Source organism: Asterias rubens, chromosome 11 (genome assembly GCF_902459465.1).
Source record: "Asterias rubens chromosome 11, eAstRub1.3, whole genome shotgun sequence".
Taxonomy (NCBI): Eukaryota; Metazoa; Echinodermata; class Asteroidea; order Forcipulatida; family Asteriidae; genus Asterias; species Asterias rubens.
In genome coordinates this window covers 5,222,665-5,240,768 of record NC_047072.1, presented here as the reverse complement: position 1 = coordinate 5,240,768, position 18,104 = coordinate 5,222,665, and the positions used below count along the sequence as shown (strand labels likewise).

At 39.1% G+C, this 18,104-nt stretch overlaps 1 protein-coding gene and 1 non-coding gene across 3 annotated transcripts; both read right to left on the bottom strand.

The window, feature by feature from the left end:
* Window positions 1–4,349: 4,349 nt before the first annotated feature.
* Window positions 4,350–18,067, bottom strand: LOC117296650 (UBX domain-containing protein 11-like). 2 transcript variants are annotated; one of them, XM_033779674.1, is made up of 14 exons: window positions 17,802–18,067; window positions 17,146–17,294; window positions 15,957–15,997; window positions 15,345–15,482; window positions 14,652–14,746; window positions 13,878–13,932; window positions 13,246–13,331; window positions 12,631–12,760; window positions 9,303–9,529; window positions 8,573–8,650; window positions 7,671–7,866; window positions 6,788–6,891; window positions 6,022–6,248; window positions 4,350–4,903 (listed from the first exon to the last, which is right to left on the bottom strand). In XM_033779674.1, the coding sequence occupies exons 2-14, from the start codon at window positions 17,211–17,213 to the stop codon at window positions 4,771–4,773; spliced, it is 1,578 nt and encodes a 525-aa protein (XP_033635565.1). In that variant the 5' UTR covers window positions 17,214–17,294; window positions 17,802–18,067; the 3' UTR covers window positions 4,350–4,770. The 2 variants fall into 2 exon arrangements, with proteins under 2 accessions (XP_033635565.1, XP_033635566.1); XM_033779675.1 differs by having other exon boundaries at window positions 17,807–18,067.
* Window positions 9,130–9,202, bottom strand: Trnan-auu. Its single transcript has one exon. It is a non-coding gene; the product is annotated as a tRNA-Asn (tRNA).
* Window positions 18,068–18,104: the final 37 nt, after the last annotated feature.

The following is an 18,104-nucleotide window of genomic DNA, read 5'->3' as shown; positions in this document are numbered from 1 at the left end:
TTCCGACTCTCTCCGCGATTCCCGCGACACTGGCAATATTCTCGCAAGACTGCTGGCCCCGCGAGACTGTGGCCCTTTTCGAAACGACGGCTTCGGCTTTTGATTCGGCTTCAGGCATGCTTGGCACCGCGGTTGTTTTGAAAATTGCGCGTGCGTATGCGCTCAGGGCTTCAGCAGACGAGAGGACGGAGCCTGAAGCCCGTTCACAGCCGAATCCGTCATTAAAAAGGCATAGTAACTGTTATCGTGCCGTGCAGTCTGGACACGTTCGGGTTTTTGTCAAAGACCAGTATCATCTCACTTGTTTTATCCCACGATAAATGGTCATCAAAATTGCAAGAAAATTATGAGAGAAACACCCATGTCGCACAAAATGTGTGCTTTCGACGCTTAGTAAGATAATTCAGCTGTGATTTGAGTGAGAAGTTACTACTTCACTTTCGAGGGAATCGTTTCTCAAATTGTTTTATACTATCAACAGCTCTCTCGCGGAAACGTGCATCACTATACGCCACCACACTATTCTCGACTATCTCTCTGCGCAGACCCTTAACGACCCGTTCACAAGTCTAGCCACGATATGGTATGTCGCACGCCGCGCGGTCTACCGACTTCTGTTTTTATGATACAGAGCAGTGTACAGCACGCATTTATATAAATAATATGAACATGACTACTAACGATCTATCGAGACTGGATGTGGGAAAAACCCGCCTATCGAAATATCATGTTTCGAGCAACATGGAAGATGGAGACAGTTTACAAAACGGTCGTCGGGTGTAACCTGACAGGAAAGCATTTGTTTTCCTCTGTACATCAAAATTGCTAATGGGAATTTCATTTCTCTCAACCGATTCAAAAAAGAAAATCCTTAAAAACAAAATCAGGAACATTTTTGATGAGGATGGCAATTCTACTACGGGAGATGGGGGGGGGGGGGGTGCCGTTCCCCCAACCTCCCCATTAATCGGGGTGGACAAAACAACACTCTTGTGGCAACATTTTTTTTACATCACTCCGTGAACTTTATAACCTAATTAAATATGATAAGTAGATTGAAACATTCTACTTGGGACTGGAATTTTAAGTAGTTCCTGTTTGTTAGCCGCGGGCGCAATGCATGCCCGCAATGCATGCCCACAAGATACATCAAAAAATGTTCTTCACATATACATTATGGTTTGGTGTTCTATAACCCACACCATTATTCTTCATTATAGGGGAATATATAATTATATAAATAATGAGTAGGGTAGATGGCCTTAGCTTTCGATCCAAAAGTACATGTAGTGTGCTGTCCAGAAACACATTTTTATTTGATTTTCAGAACAGTCTCCAATTCATACAAGATACGAGTAAAGAACTTGAAACGTGACTTTCGTTTGTTTTCTTTAATTTGACGGATCATCCAACAATGAGAGAAATCTAAGGTTTTTCATTTTTGACATTCACTGGTTGTGGCTGGATGTCACGAAATGCTCAAGAAATAGTACATTCCTTAAGGCCACATTTATGTTAAACATAATTAGTTTTCCTGCAAAAGAAAATTCATTGCCATGAGGGTTGTTTTGTAATATCATTATTTCAATTAATTTTAATTCAATATTCTTTATCTTTTGGTTCTGATGAATCTACTGAAGCAGGGTTATGCAGGGATGAGACTTTTAAAGGGTGCGTTCGTTTAGCTTCCCCGGGTCGACCCCGGTGTGTGGCCTTTTTTTGTTCCAGGACGAACGTGTGCAGATAATTACCCACGTTCGTCCTGGAAAGAAAAAACCGCCACACACCGGGGTTGACCCAGGGAAGCTAAACGAACGCACCCTAACGAGGTCTGGTCCCCTGATACTTACTAGCTAGACACGTACACTGTCAACAAAAAAAACGTATTACGGTCCTTTCAGCTAGAGTGCCTGTTAAATCACCGTACACTTTACGGCGGAAGTTTTGTAAATTGTGCCTTGAAGGGGTAGTTTGCCAAACTTCAACTGTGAAATTTACTGCATAGATATACACAATCTGAGAAGCGTTAACGCGGTAACGCTTTTTGTATTAAAAATTTAGATGGGAATACAACTGAGTGGCATCTCTTTCCATAAACCGCACAACTTCGAAGTGAAAAGTTTCCCAGTCAAAATGCATTATCCAGAGCTGCTGCACTTCTTACCAAAAATAGTTTTGATTGCCGTTAGTTTTCAGAGTCATAACCAAATGTGTACATACCCTATACAATTTAGTTTGCTTACGGACCGTACATTGCTTATTTTTTTATTATCACCATGCGCATGCGCTTGCGAGACTGACGTATTTAAATGTAACTGCGGTGCACGTGGCAAGGTTTTCCTGGCATGTAACACTATTGTTTCGTCATCATCTGCTCTCAGGCCCAATTTCAAAGAGCTGCTAAGCACATAAATTTGCTTAGCATGAAAGTTTTGCCTTAATAAAAACTGGCCAACCACATTTCCACGTGATTTTCAGGATTTATCAGCAAACAACAGCTGAATACCAGTATCAAGCAATTTGCAACAGATGGAAATCTGGTTGGTAATCCTGTTGTTATCAAGGAAGAAATGTCATGCTAAGCAAATTTTTGTGCTTAGCAGCTCTATGAAATTGGGCCCAGGAATTTTCTTTCCAAGGTCAACAGCCTACACTTGACGGACAATTATTAATAAGTTGGTCCCCCTTATTGTTTTACATTCAAATACCACAACAAAATGATGCCATATGGACACCATATGGGAACAAAAGTACAAACGGATAGAGGGCACCAGGGGGTCGGGAAAAGATGGAGAGACGAGCTGAAACAATCGACGACTTTCTATTGCAATGTCACAGGCCCGAGTCTTTGCCAACCAAGGATGGGAAAAGTATGGGACCATAAAAGGCAAACCAAAACAGAAAGCCAGTTTCTAACAATTGTTATACAACTGTTCAGAAATAGGGTTGAATTTGTTGGAAACAAAATGAAACAAACATGCGAGGTGTTTTGTTCGATCTGTTTGAATGTTTTACCAACATTCGGCCGTCCATGCCAACCAGTCACATTTGTTTAGCAGCAATGTACTTTTTGAGCAAAAGTGGAAGCAGACTTCACTAGTAAGTCAATTGTTCCCTGTAATATATGCGCATGCTCAGAACTACGTGAACAATGGAAATAACTTGGTAAGTCTGCTGCCACCTATTGTTTTAAAGTCATTTTTTAAAGGCAGTGGACACTATTGGTAATTACTCAAAATAATTGTTATCACAAAACCTCACTTGGTGACAAGTAATGGGGAGAGGTTGGTGGTATAAAACATTGTGAGAAACAGCTCCCTCTGAAGTGAAGTAGTTTTGGAGAAAGAAATAATTCTCCACGAATTTGATTTCGAGACTTCAAGTTTAGAACTTGAGGTATCGAAATCAACCATCTAAACGCACACAACTTCGTGTGACAAGGGCGTTTTCTTCTTTCATTGTTATCTCGCAACTTTGATGACCGATTGAGCTCAAATTTTCACAGGTTTGTTATTGTATGCATATGTTGAGATACACCACCTGTGAATGCTAGTCTTTGACAATTACCAATAGTGTCCACTGCCTTTAACTACAAAATAGCGACTTTTGGAGATATCATGCTGGGCCTGCAGTGGATTGACAATTCACAATTCAAAATCGACAGGAAAATAAAGAACAACAACCCATTAATTATTCATTCATGGAGCTTCCTTCACTACCCCATCATGTTTTATTAATTTAAACAGTACACATTGCTGAATACTATAAAAGTAATTTTTAATATTAAATAATTTTTAAAAAGCAACTATCAAATCCTCTGAAGGCATGGTATGGACGGACAGTTTATGTTTGTACACTAAAATATTGAAGGCACAACAACAAGACATGTAGATGGCACAACAACAAGACATGTAGATGGCACTTTCTTATAAAAAAAGAGTTTTGATATTAAGATAAAAATAGAGACTATCAAGGTGGGAACACACTGGTGCTAAAAGTGCACTGGACTCCATTCCAGCAAGCAACTTTTTGTTATGCAACAATAGATCCAGTACATATAATGACCATTGCTGTCAATGACACAATTATCGATGTGTTACACTAACTCTCTTTGAATCTAAATACAAAGTTTCATCCCTTTAAGGTGATGCCCTGGCTGCAGCTTCCCAGGTTGTACTTTAAACTTGGGTGTTTCCTGGCTACACGACAGTTAATGGTTGTATGGCTTCTGGCTGGCACCCCAAACAACGATATTGACAAAATAGGGACACCGACACATAGGGCTAGATAGTTCAGTTGTTAGAGTGCCGGCACGTTAATCTGGAGGCAGTTGGTTTGAGTCCCACTCTAATCACTTTTTCTTTGTTCAACCCCAAAATCATTACAAATTTACCAAGTCAGTTTCCCTTGTGGTTTATTTTCTGGTGGCAAAGTGATAAACCGTTTCTGAGTTAACTTGTAAAAGTGTCAGTGCATAGACATGCAGACAGTAGCAACAATTTTTCCAGCATTTTTATCAGACATTATTTTTGTCTTGGGGGTGTGAGTTAGGTAGTGAGCATAATCTCCTTTATACAAAAAAATATTTACATAATAAATTAGAAACTATAAAGCGTTCTCCCCTCTCAAGATTAAAACAATGTTATTTACAAGGCCCGCTTAATGGCCCAGGAGGTTGGTTCATCATCTCAGAGAGACTCTGGCAAAGGAGGTGATGAGGTGCTGCCGACGCAAGTACTTCATAAACGATTGTTCTTTAATCAGATATTGCTACTTTTTATCCACTCTAAGGTGGAGTGCTGCATTCGGGGTCAAGCCACACTCTTCAAGCGTCAATCCTTGTTGGTCATAAATCCTGGCCGGAAATGTCGTAACTATTTTGTACTCCCCAGAATCATGACTCCTATGGAAGAAGAATGTTTAAACCTCAGAAAATAATAGTAATAAAAAAAATATAAAACATATATAGCGCCAAATCAAATGCTCCTAGGTGCTTCACAATAAAAATAGGAAAAGTTCTAAAATTTAACCACAAAAAGTAAAAACATGAAAAGTCAAAAATTTGATCCACAATGTGATCAACATAAAGTAATAAAGGATAAAGTATACAGATATCTAAGCGTACAATCCTAACAGTGAAAAACACATAAAATATAACAAAATCTTGAAAAAGTTATCATAAGATCCACTAAAGAAGTATATTTAAAATGAAATCATTATAATTGGATATAGTGCCATAAATAGAAAGCAGTAGTAAAATATTCAAAATGTAATCAGTATCAAATAATAAAAGAATACAGTGCACACAATAAAAAGCAGTAGACAAATATTCCCAACGAAATCATTGTAAAATGATAAAAAAATACAGTGCAGGAAATAGAAAGCAGAAGACAAATATTGAAAAACAAATCAGTATAAATTGATTAAATACAGTGAACGACATAGAAAGCAGAAGACAAATTTAAAAAGAAATCAGGATAACATGATGAAAGGATACAGTGCACAAAATAGTAAGCAGTAGCAACATATTCAAAATGAAACCAGTAACACCAGTATAACACCGTTTATACACCGCCTTTTCCCAAGGTTGCAAAGCGCTCAGAGAATGACAAGAAAAAACAATGGGAATGACATCAGAAATCAAGAGGGAAACCACGACCAGGCCAAGCCCTCAGCATTGAGCCAAAGAAAGAACAGAACTAAATCTTTTGATGGAGTGTGAATGGAATTCCACATCCTATTGACCCAATTCACCTGACGCCATCATCAGAATAATCTCACAAGCGCCATTTTGGTGGTCAATGTCAACGTGTGTTAATATTCAGAGAAGTGCGCATTTAAGGCCACGCGGCGTTTACACATAAACCTATTGACCACCAACATGGTGAGCGTGGTATCAGTCACCACATGTGACGCTCGTGCAAGGTATCAATAGGGCCGCAACTGAAAACGCTCTGTCTAGTAGACATTAACCTTAAACAATTCAAAGAAATAACCTGTATTTTTGTAATTTATATTCACCTGTTTGCGTCTAGATATCTCCTAACGTCGCCTATCGTATCCGTGAATCGCATCTTGACGATGAAGGTATGCTCCCCGGTCTCTGATTTGATTCTGAGGGTTGTGATGCTACTCCTGGCGGATGGAGGCCTCGAGGCCGAGGACTGAGGACGACTACTGACCCGGTCAAGGATGTCTTGGACGGCTGGGGTATCGATGATTGTAACTCCTGGCTGTGAGCTATCATGCTGTAGTAAATAGTCAAAAGTCATATCTGTTTCATTGCCACACACATACAGATCAGGCCTATATGCTTCGTTTTTGAAAGGGCAAGTGCACCAAGGCATTTTTTTTTTCATGAAGCATTTCAAGGGCACCAAGGCAATGGCCAGGGGACATGGACACAATCACCTCCATTGCCTCTGTGAAGTATCAGGCCTGACACATATACAGTGAAATTCACTTTGGTTTGCGAGTCTCAAAACATAAAAATTACCAAATAAAATATATACACTAAAACCATTTATAGGCCACACAATAACAAAATAAACAATATGCGCACAATATGCAAAAACAACAACGGTAACAAGTTGCAGACCCCCCAGAAAACTATTATTAAAAGAGTATTAATCATTCATTAACCTTATTGCACTAAGATAACTGTACACTTACACATACCTTACACTTTCATCTCGATTGCAGTTTTTGTATACACCGCTGAGCTTCTTCAGAGTTAACAGAACTCCTTAAAATATAGTTTCAGTTTCTGAAAATGGTTTTTGCTTACCCTCAGGTCTCCTGCTAAAGATGCTCTGACATCGATGACTTTTCCATCTTTCATGACAGACGGGGGAAGTTTACTCAGAAACTGATCCACTGACATTCTCGGCTCTGAAGAAAAAGGTGCATAGATGATGACTAACTATCTATAGCGTTTAAAGTATTGATTCAATTTAGGCCCAATTTCATGGCTCTGCTTACCGTAAGCAAAGAATCGGTGCTTGCGGAAGCAAGGAATTCTGTGCTTACAGCAAAGGTACTTCAAGGGTTAGACGGAAATTTTGGCTTGTGCGCGGGCAGAATCCACGTTACTACTAGACTAGGCATTCTATGCTTACACAGCTAGGGCAGACATTTGGCGCTTGCTTGCAAGTAAAGCGAAGAATGGTGATCGTGAGCACGGTATTTGGCGCTAAGCAGAGCAATGAAATATTGCCCTATTCTGTTGATTCAGTCTATTTTGTTGATTGAATCTTTTATGTTGGTTTAATTTAATCTGATGAGTCAATCTATTCTGTTGACTTAATCTATGATGTTTATTCACATCTTTATACAATATCAAAAAACACATGTTCAGAATCTAGCACATCATGTTAACTTTGGCAATTGAGAAGACCATAAATGATGTTTGAAGCTTTTCATGGTGTTAGAATAAGAACAAACCAAAAGTAATAGTAAACTGGTGGGTATACAATCATGTAATTAGTTCTTTTGAGGCAGTGTTGGCTGTGAAAAGAGTCGGTTTGGTCTCAACATTTCGAACAGTATATTCTGCTCGTCTTCTTTATTACACGATTGTACTCTTTTAGTGTATTCTTGGAAGACCAAAGTTTTACAAATTTTTCCCCTGACATTCCATCATAAACTGTGATTATTTCCACAACACTCACTCGGTGGTTGGCTTGTTTCGTACACCGGCTTTCCATCATGGCTAGTCGTGTAGGACTTCTCCATGCTGGTACCCTTGTCTAAGCTGCTGGGTACCAGTCGTGAGGGTTTACTCTCCCCACCGAGCTGGTTACCAGTGCCAGGAAACTGCTCTCTATTACGTGGGTCATTGTAGATGGTATCCCGTTTGTCAAATAACTGGGGGTGAATGGTTGAAAGTAACAAATTGAAAAAATAGGCCCAATTTTGAAATAACGTATAAATAATAATGATGACTTATAAAGCGCACAAATCTAAGTGCTCATGGCGCTAAATACAAACAATAACATACACATGTACAACAACAAAAAATGAAACAGAAGCCTAAGCTAAGAAGAAATCCAGACTACGTGGTAGAGAAATACAATACAAATGCAATATCTAAGAATCATCGAAGGGTAACAATCAACCCATTTACACAAATACTTGATTGAACATGTGTCTTAAGTTTTTTTTAAGGAAGGAGTTATCTATTTAAGTATTTTATCAGCAGTTTGTTTCTTTCTTAATGAAGAGAAACAGGAAAGCCATGTCGTCAAAAATATAAAGTAATCCCAAGTACTGGTTTTAATCCAAAACACACACAATGTACAATACACAGCACAGTAACACAGTCACTTATGTAAAGGGCAAAAGATCAGCACACAAAGACACAGGTTTACATTTATAACCAATTCAAAAGCCCTAAAAATGAACAAATTTCTCTACATGCAAAGATGTAACAGAAAGCAATACTGACAGAGAGCACTTTGAAGCATGGCCAGCAAAAATAAAGTGCTTTCCTTGCTCAGAGCTTAAAAGGAAAAGAGAGTGCGAGTCTACAGGTCACGACCCCCAACCTAACTTTTTATCGTAAATATTTTACCTGGAATGGAACACCATCCGGGAATCTAGCCTGAAGCTCAGCAGGGAAGTATCCGTCCATCAGGTCCTGAACTAAATGCTGAAATAGAAATATAAAAAAACAATGATGCGGCGTGTTGTAGGGAAGTGGGTTCGAGTCCCGGTCTTAATACTTGTGTCCTTAAGCAATGCATTTAACCATTTAACTGAGGTGAGTTATCATTGTATGGTTCGCAGTAACACCATCATTTGTGTACCTGCTTGCCAGTGAGAACTTGTCTTGCTTTATGTTCTACTACCGTGGAGTAGATTGTTCAGCATTCAGGAGACTTTGAAGTTTGGAAAAGGTCTGGAATGCGTACATTGTTATTTTAAGTGAGATAAAATGTTTATAAACTTGCAAAAATAATTAGTCGTCTCACTTTTCGTTTTTAAACTTAAACGTAATGTGCTATTTTAAGAGATACAATGCTTTTGCCCGACACAACAAAATCATGTGTACAACAGTTTAAGGTAACACTATAGAAACATTAAACATTCATAAATTTCTAAATGATTTTGGATTGAACAAAGAAAAATTGACTAGAGCGGGATTTGAACCAACGACCTCCGGTTTAATGTGCCGGCGCTCTAACAACTGAGCTATCTAGCCCTATGTTGGGAGACCACCAACATAGGGCTAGATAGCTCAGTTGGTACCCAGTCAGTTTCCCTTGTGGCTTATTATTTGATATTCATAAATTTCAACAAACCTGGGTTGTTGGTTCCTCATAGGACCTAAAAGGTCCATTAAACATGAAGATTCCGTTAGCATAAAGTGTTAGCGGTATCGGATCAGGGGCCACGAAGCGGGCCCCGCTCGTCGTATGCCTGATGCGTTTCTCTCCGTCCCCTGCAACTACATTGAGCTCTTTGATGTTCTCGGCGATGCGATCAAAGTCAACATGAAAAGGGCCCTCTCTTGATGCAACCGATGCTCCTATGACCAAAAATATTACCAAGGCAAATATTTACCAAAGAAACACTTTAAAAGATGGTTTTCATACTGCCTTGACTAAGCTTGGGCGAAATTGCTTTTATTATCCCACAATATATTGCAAAAAAGTAACATCTAAACAAAATCGAGGTATGGATCTGTGAGGTGTACTGTCTACCCATGGTGTTATAGCTCTGAGTTACACACACATAAAGTCTCTTTTAAAGTGTCTACTGCGCATGACTGTTCTTACATGTGTGTATATCCTGCCCATTTCATTCTAGCTAACCAATAAGCATCCATAATGCACATGGGGTGACCTCTCATTCATAAAACCGTTGTGGATGGGTTGTGGTTTGTGTAATATGATCCCATTGCGGTCTGCAGTTTGGCGGCGAGGCGGCGCACAAGGCTCCCACACAGGGGAGGTAATTGATACATTGTGTTACTTCTGAAGTGTCTGTGGGAGACGCCTGGGCACTGAAGTCTTTGATGTTATTTTTTCAATTGGGGAATCTTGCGGTTGGTTCTGGGACTATATATTTTTTGAAACAGCCCGTTGTGGTTGCAAGACGTCTCAATTAGGGAAGACATCATGATTCTTCATCAAAACCAAGATTTGCCGATAATTCGATTCACAAAAAATCAAGACGATACGGTAATCGATTAAGAAATGGTATCGCGATTTTCGATTAAATCGAGATATCGCCCAAGCTTAGCCTTGACCAGTGCGCCATTTCGCAATTTGTTATTAACAAAGAATAAATCAACTGGAAATAATTATACCTGTTTAATCTATTAAATCGTTGCAGCACCTGCTGCTAAAATAATAGGATTCGTACTGCATTTAGCTATCGCGTCGTCTCAGTGGTTTAGTTGGTATGACACTGCTCTAGAGTTGCAAAGGGCATGGGTTTGAATCCCAACCAAACAAGGACTGCAGCCACAATGTCCGAAACTCCATGGCGGCGTTTCTTCTGGTAGTGGAAGTATTTCTCAAAATGTTTGGTTATACCAGTTACTGCACATTTAGTACATCTTGAGCCAGGACTGCTTTTTGGGGGGAATTATCTTCCCTGAGAGCATTACTTTAAAGATGCTATGTCAGACTTTTTGCCGATTTGACCCAAAAATTTGATTTAAAATTCAATAGGTATTTTGATGGGGGTCGAGCAAGTTAAAAGCTTTCATTTGAGCCATTGCTCGAAAAAGTCCGCCAATTATTAGTATTAATTATTAGGAAGTGAAATAAAGTGATCAAAATTAGTTTTTGCCGGGATCCCGACAATATATCACATGAAAAATTCTTATGTGTTTTATAAGAAACGTGTAAAAAAAAAAATTCATGGTTCCTGACCATTAAAAGTAAAAGTTAAACTTTGTTTTCGTTACAGCGGGTGATACTCTTTGAAATACCATTCACTCAAAAAAAAAACACAATTTTTTAATATTTGGGGCAAAAAATCTGACATAGCATCTTTATAAATGGAAACACACCCTCAGAAATTAGTTGCAATCCAGAGTGACACTTAATCACATTACAACTAATGAATTGTATCCACGTAAAAAACACGCACCCAAAATACCACCCTAGGTCAGTGCCTCATCAGACACATGAAAACAACCTACAGCATTGAACATAACATGAAACAGTAATTGTGCTTCAAGGAAATTCAATATTTAAAGCATCCTTGTGCGATCAAAAATACAAACAGTTTTTACATCTACCTGGAGCCTTTCACTAAACCTCTGCTTGGGCTCCAGCTCCAGGGCCCAATTTCATAGAGCTGCTTAAGCTAAAAAGTTTGCTTAGGCAAAAAAATCCTTGCTTAGTAAAATCAGATTACCGGCCAAGAATCCACTCAATTCTTATGCTGAGTAAACAACAGCTAAATACTAGTCACAAGCAATGTATATGGCATGAAATTTTGGCCAGTAACAGGTGTAAAATAAGCGAGCTGTTTTCGTGCTGAAGCAAATTTTTTGCTTAAGCAGCTGTATGAAATTGGCCCCAGCTCTATCTGGTGTTCCAACCACCACTGCGTGCAAAAAAACACTCGGCTCCATAAATGTATAAGCCCTACACCCGCTGCGTTTCCATTTCATACGCAGCGACAGAGCCAAAGCCGAAGACGGAGCCCAAGCCGAGGTTTGAGAATGGCCCCTGTAGGCCATACGTGCTAAAATGGTTTTTTTTTTCATCCCGTGCAATTTTTGGTCGCTAATTACTAAAATTAAACTGGCATTTTTTGTGGAGAACTTTTGGAATTCTTTTCTCCAGCAGTTACTTTGTTAAAAACCGCAGAGTTCTCTTGGACCCACAGGGTTCAGAACAAAACTTAATTGTCTAGGCATCATTTCGTTCACACCGTTTGGCCTACTGTATTACAACCCTGCATACTCCTCAACACGGAGCTGAGATGGTTAGGAATTAATTAAAGGAACACGTTGCCTTGGACCGTTCCTTTTACCTCGTCGACTAACACGGTCGGCCATTTATGGGAGTCACATTTTTGACTCCCATAAATGGCTGACCGTGTTAGTTCGCAAAGCAAAAGCAAAACCACGCAATTTTGAGGCAAATTTGTGTGGATCATTGTATTCTACTTTTAAAACATCTTTCCAACCATATGCATTTTATAACAAACGGTTTCAAACGCTTTTGTTAGACCAACCCGTCCAAGGCAACGTGTTCCTTTAATGCCCAGTGACCAGGGGTAACATTGTTGGAAACGCTTTGAGACGCCCTCTGGGTGGGAAAAGAGGTTATAAAAAAACTGGTAATGCCCCTTATTTTTGACCGCGCGAGGGCGCTATAAATAGTATTTTGATCACTTCCGGGGGTACACGCGATTCGCCCTGCACAAATTAATAGGCGTTCTGTCACTTTTGTTGCGCCGTAGTTTCAATTTGCTTTAGAGGTGGATTATAACGGCTCCTTTAAAAGTCTAATTGTCTGTGATGGATTAGATGTCTGTGGTTATAATGTGTTCCAATCTTTAAAAATTGTTTTGGGTATGAATGAATATACCCCCGGAAGTGATTGAGAGCGCCCTCACGCGGTCAAAAATATGGCCCATTATTATTATTATTTATCCACTCACCCGGTCTCCACATACCAGTACTTCTAGACACCTCCTCCCCAGGGCTGGATATTTCATCATATTCTGAGCTCATCTCTCCCTCAGTATCAGCAGTCCCAACCCACACCATCCCGTAATCAGACAGAAAATCCTGAAAAAAGTACATTTCATTTATTGGTGTAACTAGACATTGTAATATGAGGAGACATAAGAAATTTTATTACTCTCAAAAAAGAAGCAAATTACATCGCTCACACAAGTTTAAAAGCAAGTGGGGTAAGGCTCCCGTCCCATGCAATCCTAGTAAATGATAATCCCACAAATGTTTGTTTTTTAAGGATTATTTATTCAGAATAAATCTCTCTACCAGTACAGCAGGTCACTCAACCATGATGATTCGTCCTGCAGATGGGACGTAAAGCCGTTAGTCCCGAATGTTGTGTTACGCACGTTAACGAACCCAGTGCACTTATCGAAAAGAGAAGGGTTTTGCCCGGTGTTCCTGATAAACCATTACATGGTGCTATGGGGTAGAGGTAGGTCTCGGAATTCATATGAAAATACTATATGCAAAAGTGCTCGAGTGTCACTGAGTGACGGCTTTGCACACTATTTAAGAAGCCACTATTAAGTTACCTCCATGTCTTTGATGGTTTCTTGAAGTGATTGACATTTTCTTTCCAGATTTCTTACTCTTTCAGATTCTCCGCCTGTTTCTCCTCCTGACAGATAACAAAAAGTCTGTTAGAACGTTTGCTTAGTAAAATGTGTTTTTTTGTGGTTGAAGGCATTTTAGCTTACCCTTATAAATTACTGTCCAACCATTCAATATCATCCACTTTGGGACCATTAGGTGGCAGCAGACTTAATAACAATACTACTAATAATAAATTTTATTAATAACAAATTCTTACAAAGCGCACTTCACAATAACTCTATCAATGCATCATCAATAACCGTATCAAATTGGTCATTTTGGCCAATAACATTCCTTTAATCTTTCTCAGCTCCCTGGGGAGTATACAGCTCCGAGCTGCTGTGGCACTCATGCACAATATCAACCTCTGACCTCGCAGGTATTACTTTACAGTATAAATGTAAGACTTCACGCAGTGATCATCAAAAAGAACTCGATCTTTAGCAGACAAGACGCTCTGGAAGATAACACCTGACGATCTTTTGGGGTCTAACAAGTCAGATAAGATGCATCGTATCTGCAGGAAATTACAATAAATAAACTCTCATGTGAATTTGATGAAGTCACTCACCTTGATATTTCTGCAAGAGCTTCGCCTTCTCATCCAGGATGTTGATTTTCTTGTCCTTTTAGTGAAATTTAACAGACGACAGATAAAATAGATGTTATTAATTGAAACGATAAATAAGTTGCATTGGCATAAAGAACAATAATAAAGAATGGTAAAGAAAAGAGAATCCTTATCTTAACGACATAAAATGCCTCTGGATTATTTTCTCATGTCCAGTGCTTGGAATGCACATCAGTGTTAGGTTTTAAAAACACAAATAATATTCTTCGTCCAAGATTTAACAGCTACCAACTGTGTAATCTAGCCCTACAGTTGGTGGTCTCTCTTTTTTGTTCATATCTTTGTTGGGAGGGGGTGCCACTCTTAATGTAGAGCACAACTATGGAACACTGTCAGACCTGTGTGCTTTGTTTTTGAAAGGACAAGGGCACCAAGGCATTTTCTCCTTGGTGAAGGGCACCCTACGAGGCCATTGTAAATTTCTACTGGAGCATTTCAAACGCACCAAGGCAATGACCAGGGGGCATGCGGAGGTAATCGCCTTCGTCGCCTCTTTGAAGTACCAGACCAGCGGTGGACTTCACCAAACTCTTCCTAACTTGGGATTAATCTTAGGACTTAGGATGGGTTCATTTTCGTATCCATAGACAATAGGACGCATTGAACCCATCCCAAGTAAGTACGCATTACTCGTCCTAACTCCAGATAGGATTAATCCTAGCATTTCGTGAAATCAGTTGCTGCACTAGGTAAATTAACTGAATGTCTTCTTACCTTCTCGATGACTTCTTTAGCATAGAACTGAACCTTAAGCTCCAATTGAGCAATTCTACTCATCATGCTGGTCATTAAATCATAGTCCGAGGGAGCTGCACAAAAGAAACAGTTTAAAGTATTTGAGAAATATTTCACTTCAAAGTAATATGGTAATGTGAAAACAAATATGATTTCTTATGCCCAAAATCTTAAATCGTGAGAAGCATTATACAGTCAATTCCCCCCATTTGACCTTTAAAGGGGCACGTTGCCTTGGATTGGGCGAATTGGTCCATTAAAAGCATTTGAAACAGATTGTTATAAAATGTATAATGATTAGAAAGATCTTATAAAAGTAGAATACAATGATCCACTAAAATATGCTTCGAAACTGTGCCATTTTTCGTTTTACTCTGCGAACGAACACAGTCAGCCTTTTTGTGGCGTCAACAATTTGACTGCACCAAATGGCATGCCATGGAAGTTCACTACGTAAAAGGAAAATTTTGCAAATTCGAAGCATATTTGTGTGGATCATTGTATTCTACTTTTGAAAACAAACCATGTGCATTTTATAACAAACGATTTCAAACGCTTTTCATAGACCAACTCGCCCGATCCAAGCAACATGTCCCTTTAACATTCACGGAGAAATTGGTATTGAATAAACCAGTATGAACAAACGACTGAATGAATGAATTTGAAGCTCACTTGACTTGGCATCTTTGGTGAGTTTAGGAAGATGTCTGTTTGTCCTGTTGCCCACTGTGTCACTCCTAGAGGTAGACACGCTTGACTGCCTGGAGGAAGAACGACCCAAAACCTCATCAAGTAGAGACTCATCTTCATCTGAAAAGCAAAATGGACAGCAGACCATAAACAAATAAACTGAGGACATACAAAAATACTGAACCTTAAAGGCACTGAACACGTTTGGTAACATTGTCAAAGACCAGTATTCTCACATAGGGTTAGGTGTATCCCCACATAATGCAAACTAAACAGCACCCCCCTTGTCCAACATATGCATAAAACAAAAAGCCTGTGAAAATTTGGACTCAATTAGTCATTGAAGTTGCAAGAAAATGATGCAAGAAAAAACCTTGTTGTACATGTACATCACCTCAACATGTACGATTTGATTAAAAAAACTGTTATTATCATTATCTTTATACCTGAAAATTTAATTGTAAATCTGTGGGCATTTGTGTTCTGTGTCGTACAAATAGTACCCAAACCCTTTAAGGTTCTCAGTAATAAGTTTTAGATCTTTCTTGGAGACAAAGATATGGGTTGAGTTGAGATACTTGGGGAATCACTTACCAAAGAGATCTGTTGGGTTTCTGAAAGGTGTTACTCTTTGTCTGGAAAAGAAAATTGTTTTTGTAAACAAAATTTGATGGTTGCAAAAACCCAACAAGCAAAAGAAAAAAATTAAACATATAGGAAACAAGAAAAATCAAAATCCGCTAAACAGTATGGTAAAGTAGTGTCTCATAAGTCAGGGACTGTTAAAGGCACTGGACACTATTGGTAATTACTCAAAATAATTGTGAGCATAAAAACTTACTTGTTAACCATAATGGAAAGCTAATGATAGTACACAAAATTGTGAGAAACAGGTCCCTCTGGGGTAGCTTAGCTTTCGAGAGAGAAGTAATTTTCCACAAATTTTATTTTGAGATTACAGAATTAGATTTTGAGGTCTCGAAATCTCAAACCATCTGAAAGCACACAACTTTATGTGACAAGGGTATTTTTCTTCCATTATTAGCTCGCAACTTCGACTGCCAATTGAGTTCAAATTTCACAAGTTTGATATTTTGTGCACAGATGAGATACACCAAGTGAGAAGATTGGTCTTTGACAATTACCATAGGTGTCCAGTGTCTTTAACATGTTTAAGGCATGATGGAACAATGTCGAAGGCAGAAATTAACTGTTTGACTAGTCGTGCTCCAGCATGTCTATCAGATGGATTGCAAATGACATTAATGACCCCAATCTTTGATGTAAGACAATGGAAAAGTGCAGGCACATGCTGGGCACGACCTCAGCTATAGACATTAGTCATGGTGCAGCCATCTTGAATTTTTCCATTTGATATCAATGTAACCAAACCGAGGCCGGAAGAAGAAAATAGTTTGGTTCCTATTTTCAAAACGATTATTAGCATTCATTAATGTTATCTGATACAAGAAACATGACCAAGATGTAGGCAGCATGATAGCGATCTATTAGTCGCAGCTTTGACACTAGTCATGAACCGCCAAGCACCACCCACCGTGACAACAACCGCCCACCGAGGCTTATCAACGACATTAGCATTCATTAATGTTATCCGATACAAGAAACATGACCAAGATGGAGGCAGCATGCTAGCGATCTATTAGTCGCAGCTTTGACACTAGTCATGAACCGCCAAGCACCACCCACTGTGGCTACAACTGCCCACCGAGGCTGTTCATAATACAATGTCAATGGGAAAAAAATATAACCAAGATCTTCATACCCTGACTGGTGAACTCCAGGCAGGGGTGTCTTCCTCGCCTTGCGAAGATTGGTCAAGGGATTAGACATCTCTTACTTGAGTTGAAGAGATAATCCTGTATTTATGAGATTAAGGAACTGGTACCACATCGAGTTTATCCACCACACAATCTGTTTGAAAATAAAGTCAACTGGTTATAATCTGAAAACATAACCTCACCATGAGAACTGGTCACTGTGGTAAGGAGTCCGTCTCTCCGTGTAAGTTCAGTTTCTTTCTGGTTAAAAACTCAGACTGTTGTAAAGTTTGCCATCAAATTCAAACTACATTTCTGTTTTGTTTAAATATACTACAAAGTAGGTTTGTAACTCGTGTATACAATGCTTATAATAGGTCTTTGGTTTTAATATATTTGCTGTTTTTGAAGTATACTATTTTAAACTTGTTGTCGCCGTGTTTTTGGCACTCTGTGTACACACATACTTCAGTTATTATACAATATTTTATTATTATTGATTCACAATCAAGCGAATAACAATACATCGTCCGGAAACTGGGCATGCGTTTTTACGATACCGTTGTAAGAAATTTGAAACGTCATAACTTATTCACTTAATCCGTTTACAAACCAGAAATAGTCATCACCTAAAACCAACATTTTCCGTCTATTTTCTTACCTTACCAGTTGTAAATTTCACGAATAAACATCATGTTTACGTTGTCATAGTCGCCGCCGCCGCCATTCGCCCCATGTTTTTTTTGTAATGATAAACAAGAGGGCGCCGTTTATTTTGAGGTTTGAGGGGTGGGGCGAACTCATCAAAAAGTAGGGGACCTAAATTCCTTCATTTGTTTTCTTCCTCCATGATTTAAGCACTGAGGATTCTACGCTCCATGCTTCAAAACTTCAAAAGGTGTCAATGCTCGAAGCAGTTGTGACACAGATGGGGGTATGAAGGGGTGACAGAGGCAAAAAAAGT

What these genes read in the sequence shown, in the direction of transcription:
- LOC117296650 (XM_033779674.1), bottom strand. Translation starts at nt 17,213, where the DNA reads ATGTCTAATCCCTTGACCAATCTTCGCAAGGCGAGGAAGACACCCCTG. An exon ending in CACCAAAGATGCCAAGTCAA is followed by an intron (nt 14,747 to 15,344) that starts GTGAGCTTCAAA and finishes TCTTTTGTGCAG; the next exon opens with CTCCCTCGGACTATGATTTA. An exon ending in CTAAAGAAGTCATCGAGAAG is followed by an intron (nt 13,933 to 14,651) that starts GTAAGAAGACAT and finishes TTTCACTAAAAG; the next exon opens with GACAAGAAAATCAACATCCT.